Source organism: Hyaena hyaena, unplaced genomic scaffold, assembly GCF_003009895.1.
Source record: "Hyaena hyaena isolate Hyena2069 unplaced genomic scaffold, ASM300989v1 scaffold_15, whole genome shotgun sequence".
Taxonomy (NCBI): Eukaryota; Metazoa; Chordata; class Mammalia; order Carnivora; family Hyaenidae; genus Hyaena; species Hyaena hyaena.
Genome location: NW_024080647.1, coordinates 3759000 through 3766664, shown reverse-complemented (window position 1 = coordinate 3766664; position 7665 = coordinate 3759000). Strand labels below are relative to the sequence as shown.

The 7665-nt window shown below is 35.6% G+C and overlaps 1 protein-coding gene across 4 annotated transcripts in view; it reads right to left on the bottom strand.

Annotated features, from left to right (window-relative positions):
- Nucleotides 1–1877: 1877 nt before the first annotated feature.
- Nucleotides 1878–7665, bottom strand: part of DENND4A (DENN domain containing 4A) — a 134270-nt gene continuing 128482 nt past the window's right edge. For all 4 annotated transcript variants that reach the window (XM_039219145.1, XM_039219153.1, XM_039219160.1 and 1 more), the window contains one exon: nt 1878–4362. In XM_039219145.1, the coding sequence (XP_039075076.1) occupies nt 4226–4362 (137 nt within the window). In that variant the 3' untranslated portion in view covers nt 1878–4225. The remainder of the gene's footprint in view (nt 4363–7665) is intronic.

Here is a 7665-nt window from a genome sequence, read left to right as displayed (position 1 = left end):
TGAGAAAGTGTTGGACAGCCATTTCATGATTAGGGTCAACTCTAATGATCTAACATCCTTTTTCTGATTAGTTTGCTGGATTTCTGGCATTTCTCTTTGCTTAGAAAGGATGATCTGATCACTTCACACTATGACAGAAAGGGCCAAGTAATGTGAAAGCTGGGTCTTGATGGGTAAGAAGTCACTGGGGTGGGCAGGAAAAAGGAGATTTCAGGGAGATAGAAAACTTCTGTAACTTTTATAAAATCAATTTGTTACACTTGGGAATTAAAATGTGAAGCTCTTCCTAACTTAATGGGTTAAGTTCTATGTAGTACTAAGAAAAGATTCCTTCCAAACTTTTGAAAAATGATGTTATGTTTAAATGGGTACTATACATGGTTAAATGGTTACTTTCATCAATACATCTGAAACGTTTTTATCAAATTATAGGCTTGGCCCTTTAGGACACTGTCTAAACCATAATTATCATTTCTTTAAAGACTGATACCAAATAGGACAGGAAATGGAATTTAGTATTTAGGGCACAGCTTGGTAGATATATTTGAAGAACTGGCTGGCCTTCTGTGCCAAAGAATACCCTGGGGGTCTGATTCCTTTTTTGTGGTAGGGTCCCTCCATAGGTGCCATCTGCAATGTGTTTTGGGACCGGTCACTATGGAAGGTGCAGAGAGGGCTCATGATCAGGGCTGTCTTTGCCTGGTGGGGTTGGGGGTGTGTGTGGTTACTGGAGCCAAGCAGGACACCCTGGCCTAAGGCTGCCTTCACAACCAAAGGCAAGCTTTGGGTCTTCAGGCCCGTCACTGTCATGAGTGGGCAAAGGTTGGAGAATTTCATTTACAGGAAATTCTGTCAGTTCCTCCAGTGGTTTTATCACAGCACAATGTTTGAAAAAATCTTTACAGACAAAAGGAGGGAGCTATGCAAATGAAAGCAACCATGGGAAGGCCACAAGACTTCATCAGTAGAGTCTGTTACCATCTCAGGGAATAAGCACCTGCACAGACCTGAGTAAGACACAAACTCCTATACTAATTTGTGTACTGCCAATTTTGTAAACAACAATAATTAAGCCAGCAAATGCACTTGCTTTGAGGCCAGAGGAAGGGGCTAGCATAAAGGAATAAGAAGATAATAAGTCTGAGAATATTAAGGCAAACTGGTATGCAACTGCTAGTGAATTCAATTCTGAAATAAAACTTGATCTTGTATCTAAAAGGAAAGACAGAGGACACGAACTCTACCACACAAGGGGGCCAAGGGCCCTCTTAAAGAGGCAGCCTGTTCTTTCCCTTTCTGCTCTGAAATAAAGTGCCTAATAGCAGCTTTCAAGTTCTAGTGGGAGAAATAAAAATAAAACTGGGCTATCTCACATTACCATACAAACGGGTATTTTCTAACCATATACGTAAGATATATTTAGAAATACACCATAACAGCTTCTCTATACAGCAGGCTAACACTTGCTAGTTGCAATAAGTTTCATAGTAATGACCATCATAAAGTCAAATAAGTATTTATCACTTAAAATGCTGAACAAACATTTTCAAGGGCCATTTCTCTATATACGAAAATGTAAAAACATATTAGAAAACCTTAAAACAAAATAAGCCGGCAGTTTTAGGGATTTATCACAACCCCCTCACCCCAATCAGGGGGAAAAAAGACAAAAATCAGAATATGAATAGGCTGCATAATTTCCTATCAACAGTAGGAAGAAAAAGTGGAATATTGAGATAAGATACAAAATACAAATGTATGACATTCAAAACACCGTGGGAGGAATAGTAAACAAGCTATACCAGGACACAGCATGGTTTATTTTCAACTATTAAACATATAAACAAAACTAAGAGTAAGAAAACAAGAGACAGATAATGTAGCAAAAGTGTATTTCTCTCCAACAAGATTGGTTGGCCATGATTCTTCAAAATGTATCTTCAACAGGGAGAAAATTGAAGAGAAGTTTATATAGAGTTATTTTAAAGGATGATCTAGATTTTAATTTTCCTTTGAGTAGGGTTTACCACTTTCTACTTATGTTTTAAGTTTTATTTTTAAGGACTAAATTTGTACAAATAATATTCCCTGGGGATTAAAAATAGAGGAAATAAAACCCAATGAAAAACAGAAACAACTTTGTGTGTGTGGGAGGAGATAAAAATTATACTCATCTTTCCATATGAGTTCGAACCATAAAGAATGGGCTTTATCTCACTTTTTTCTGGTCAGGTACTTGAAATTAATAAACTATAATTCTTACATATAGTTTGTGTTAAAGACAAGTTAAAAACAGTGAAAGCTGTTCTTATAAGGGAAACAAAACCCCACAACACAAAAACAGAATAGAACCCCAGAACCCTATTTGGAGAGATGTTTGCTGCCAATGCCAAAAGACTCACCTATCAAATGTTTCTCTCATTTGACAATTTTCAAGTGATGAAGGGAAAGAAGACTCCTTTAGAATGTAAAACTTGGATGCGAAGAGTGAAGGAGGAGAATGGAGTTGTATTTACAAAGGAAAGGCATATATATGTGCATAGCACCAGGTTTTTCAAGTAAGCAAGGTCAGCCCCTAGCTAATCTGAACTAAAATTTCACATTTTTAAAACTCTCCCCATTACTTCCCAGGGTAGAAAGCTGTGAAATGTTACAGCTTGATGCTATTCACTAATGGTGTGGACTCACAAGGTAGTTTTTCTGCAGCCAACTGATCCTAAATCTCAGATATCCCCAGCACAAATGTCCTGGGCTCTCCTGGCTTACATACCAGATTTAGAACCATCTACTTTTTTCTTCTTTGAAACTGTCTAGAGAATTCTTTCATTCATGACAATGTGTGCAACCATGCACACACACATACAGGAAATCTATAAATAATTCTAACAGCCAAAGAATACTTTTTATCATAAATTACCAAAGAAAACGATATTTTGAAATAATGGGACTAAAAATACTTTTTTAGGGTCTCTTTAATACCCATGGTGTTTAAATGTTCAATTTATTGTCTGATTTCTGGATATTTCTGGATTTTAGCTTCCATAAACTTCAGATTCTGAAGGCTTACTGAAAAAGCCAAGTTCCTCAATATGGGGAATTCTATCTGGCTGTACTTTTAGAGAGTTATTATTTTTCTACTTTTGAAAAAATATCTTGAATATTTATATATATATATATATATAATATGAACAGAATACTCCAATAGGTCATATTCCAGATAAATATGATACAATCTGCATCATATGACATATTTTAGATATTAAAATAAGGATAAAATCTGGAATAAGTTGTCTGAAATATTTCCCAACCCAAGTGTTCATATAGAATATTAAAATCTAAATTGATATTTGGCTTTGTAAGCTATCCCTGTGCACTGTATGTATTCGTTAGCAATAGAGAACATTTTCAGTCATGGTATACTGAACCTTATTTTGCAGAAGCAGACTTGGAACCTCTCCGGCTCTTCTTCTACAAGGCTCAATGAGTCAGTCTGGGCGGTGCGTTCCCTGGCTTTCATCCACTCACTGCAGTCAGGCTTGGCAGTACTAACATGCAATCCTAGCACAACACTTACACTAGCACTGACATTTTTGAATCATTCTCCCGAGTAATAAAAAAAATATATATAGATATAGATAGATAGCTCTACATATAGAGATCTGCAGCTGTACTAATTACTTCAAATAGCAGCAGACAAGGAAAATAAGAACTTAACTGCTTGCTTTGTAAGTTTAAGTTCATTTTGTTTGCTATATTAAGTTCAAAAATTAAAAAAATATCAACTTACTATAAACAATTTAAAATATGTATAATACAACTTCATGGTCAAAACATTTGAATAGTCTACGAAAACAGGAAATACTTTGATCTTACATTTGGTTAAGTTCCATACATGATTTTTTCAATATCCCTTCCAAGGGAAACCACAAAACAGGTGTCTTATTTTGAGAAGCAATTTTGTCTAGGGATTTCCTCTTCACAAAAATACTTAATTGCTTGTTATAGGAGAAGTAAAGAAAAAAAAACAGAGATGGAAAACAATGGCTCTCTCCTTACTTGTCATTCTTCTCTTCTTAGAACATTCTGTACATGAACTATCTGGACTTTCTGAATCATTTACAAATGCATTTTCAAAAATCGAAGAGAAAGAGTTTAGAGTCTCCAAGTGTTATTTTATACACTGACTATACAATACATATTGAAAGTATACACACACGTGCATATCTTAAAGATAAGGTTCTCCAAAGGTTTTTCGACATTCCATCACCCCTGTACTTGGCGGCCGATCACAGTTGTGTGTATTCTTGACTTGACTAGGTGTGAGGCGATCGTATGCCATCTTGTATTCTTTATCAAATGCATCTGTAAAAATTCATAAAGAAATAAGGGAATTCAGCAATTTATACTTGATATTAACAATCAAGTTTTTTATAATATCACAGAACAAAAAAAATTAGATGCCAAGAAGGCATCTTTAGGTCATTTCTGCCAACTAAAGGAATACAGAATTTCAGAGCTCAAACAGAGACCTCAAAGGTCTCAGCATTTTAGAGCTAGATTACAAAGATCAATGAATGCAAAAGTGTTAAGATGACTTCTTTTAAAGTTCTTTTTCCCAGATTTAAAAATTGTGGTAAAATACAAACAAAAGTTACCATCTTAACCATCTTGTAGTTCGGTTTATTACGTACATTCATCACGTATAACCATCACCACCATTCATCTCTGTAACTCTTTTCCGTCTTGTAAAACTGAAACCCTATACCCATTAAACAATAATTCCCTGGTCCCTCCTGTCCCAACTCCTGTCAACTATCATTCTACTTCTGTCTCTATGATTTCTGACTATTCTAATAAGTGACTCATAAGTGGAATTGTACAGTATTTGTCTTTTTGTGATTGGCTTACTTCACTTACATAATGTCCTTGAGGTGCTTCCATGTTATGGTATGTGCCAGAATTAACTTCTTTTGTAAGGCCTATTGTGTGTATAGACCACATTTTGCTTACTCATTCATTCTTTGGTGGACACATGGGTTGTTCCCACATTTTAGCTATTACGAATAATGCTGCTAGGAACATCGATGTATATCTCGTGCAGATACTGCTTTTAGTTCTTTTGGGTATATACCCAGAAATGTAATTGCTGAATCATACGAAAATTCTATTTTTAAGTTTTTGAGGAAACTGCCATACTGTTTTCCACAGCAGCTTTACCATTTTACATTCCTAGTAATTATGTACGAAAGTTCCAAATTTCTATATCTTCACCAATACTTATTTTCTGGGGGTTTTTTTTTTGGGGTAGTAGCCAGCTTAATGGTGTGAGGTGGAATCCCACTATAGATGTGATTTGTATTTCCTTAATAATTGGTGATGTTGAGCATCTTTTCTTGTGCTTATTGGTCATCTGTATATCTTCTTTGGAAAAATATCTATTCAAGTCCCTGCCCACTTTTAATTGGCTTTTTGTTGTTGAATTTTAGAAATTTTTCAAATCTATTCTGGATATTATTTTCTTCCATTCTGTGGGTTGCCTTTTTACATTCCTGATACCTTTCAATACATACAATTTTAAATTTTCATGAATTCCAATTTTTGTATTTTTTCTTTTGTTGCTTGTGCCTCGGGTCATATCCAAGAAATCACTGCCAAATCTACTGTCATGAATGATTTTGTCTTGCTTTCTCCTACGAGTTTTATAGTTTCAGATCTCACATTTAGGTCTTCAATCCATTTTGAGTTAATTTGTTTTACAAGAGAGTCCAACCTCATTCTTTTGCATGTGGATATCCAGTTTTCACAGCATTATTGTTGAAATGACTATCCTTTCCCCAGTGGTGCTCTTGGCTCCCCAGTCAAAAGTCATTTGACCATATATGTGAGGATTTATTTCTGGGCTCTCTATTCAATTTCATTGGTCTACATGTCTGTCTTTATGCCAGTACTACATGTTTAGATTACAGGAGCTTTGTAGAAGTTTTGAAATCAATAACTGTGAGGGGCGCCTGAGTGGCTCAGTCAGTTGAGCATCCAACTTCGTCTCAGGTCATGATCTTATGGCTCGTGGGTTCGAGCCCCGTGTCAGGCTCTGTGCTGAATGCTTGCTCAGAGCCTGGAGCCTGATTCGGATTCTATGTCTCCTTCTCTCTCTGTCCCTCCCCCGCTCATGCTCTGTCTTACTCTGTCTCTGAAAAATAAATAAAAGTAAAAAAATAAAAAAAATCATTAAGTGTTAGTCATCCAGGTCTGTTCTAAAATTTTGGTTCCTTGAGGTCCCTCTGAGACCCATATAAATTCTAGGATATGTTTTTCTGTTTTTGCAAAAAGCATCATTAGAATTTTGATAGGGATTGCACTTTAATCTATAGATTCCTTTGGATAGTACTGATATCTTACAAATATTAGTCTTCTAAATATATGAAAATGGGATCTGTTTCCATTTATTTGTCTAATTTCTTTCAGCAATGTTTTGCTTTTTTCAGTGTTCAAGTCTTTCACCTCCTTGGTCGAACAAATTCCTAATTATTTTATTCTTTTTGATGTTACTGTACATGGAACTGCTCTCAATTTTTGGATTATTCATTGCTAGTTACAGAAATTTGACTGATTTTTATATCTTTATCTTTTATCCTGAAATCTTGATGAAATCATTTATTAACTCAAACAATCTAGGTGTTTTTTTTTGTTTGTTTGTTTTTTGGTGTGGAATACCTGGGATTTTCTACATATATGATCATGTCATCTATGAACAGAGACAGTTTAACTTCTTTCATTCCAACTTGGATGCCTTTTATTTCTTTCTCCTTCCTAGTTGCTCTGGCTAGAAATTCTAGTACAAGGTTGCCTTGTTCCTGATCTTAAGGGGAAATCTTTCCGTTTTTCACCATTGAGTATGGTGTTAATTTGGGGTTTTTCATAAATGCCATTTATCAAGTTGAGGACATTTTCTTCTATTCCTAGTTTGCTGATTTTGCCAAATACTTTTTCTGGATCTACTGAGATATATGTGTCTTTTTTTTTTTTTTTTTAATAATTTTATTTATCTCTACCCACCATGGGGCTTGAATTCACAACTCCAAAATCAAGAGTTGCATGCTCTACCAACTGAGTCAGCCAACTGCCCCACTGTGTCTTTTATTCCATTAATATGGTATATTACATTGAAATGAGTTTTGCATATTGAACCAACATTGCATTCCTGGGATAAATCCTAGTTGGTCATGGAATAAAATCCTTTCTAAATGTTGCTGGATTTGATTTGTCAGTATTTTGTTGGGGATTTTTGCATCTATATTAATAAGGGATATTGCTCTGTAGTTTTCTTTTGTGATGTCATTGTCTTATAATATTGGCTTCACAGAATGAGTTAGGAAGTGCTCCTTTTTCTTCTACTTTTGTTAAGAGTTTGTGAAGCGTCAGAGTGGCTAAAATGAGCAAATCAGAGAACTCTAGATGCTGGCGAGGACGTGGAGAAATGGGCACCCTCCTACACTGTTGGTGGGAATGTAAACTGGTACAGCCCCTCTGGAAAACAGTGTGGAGGTTCCTCAGGAAACTAACAATAGAACTCCCCTATGACCCAGCAATAGCACTGCTAGGAATTTACCCAAGGGATACAGAAATGCTGAGGCATAGGAGCACATGTACCCTAATGTTCATAGC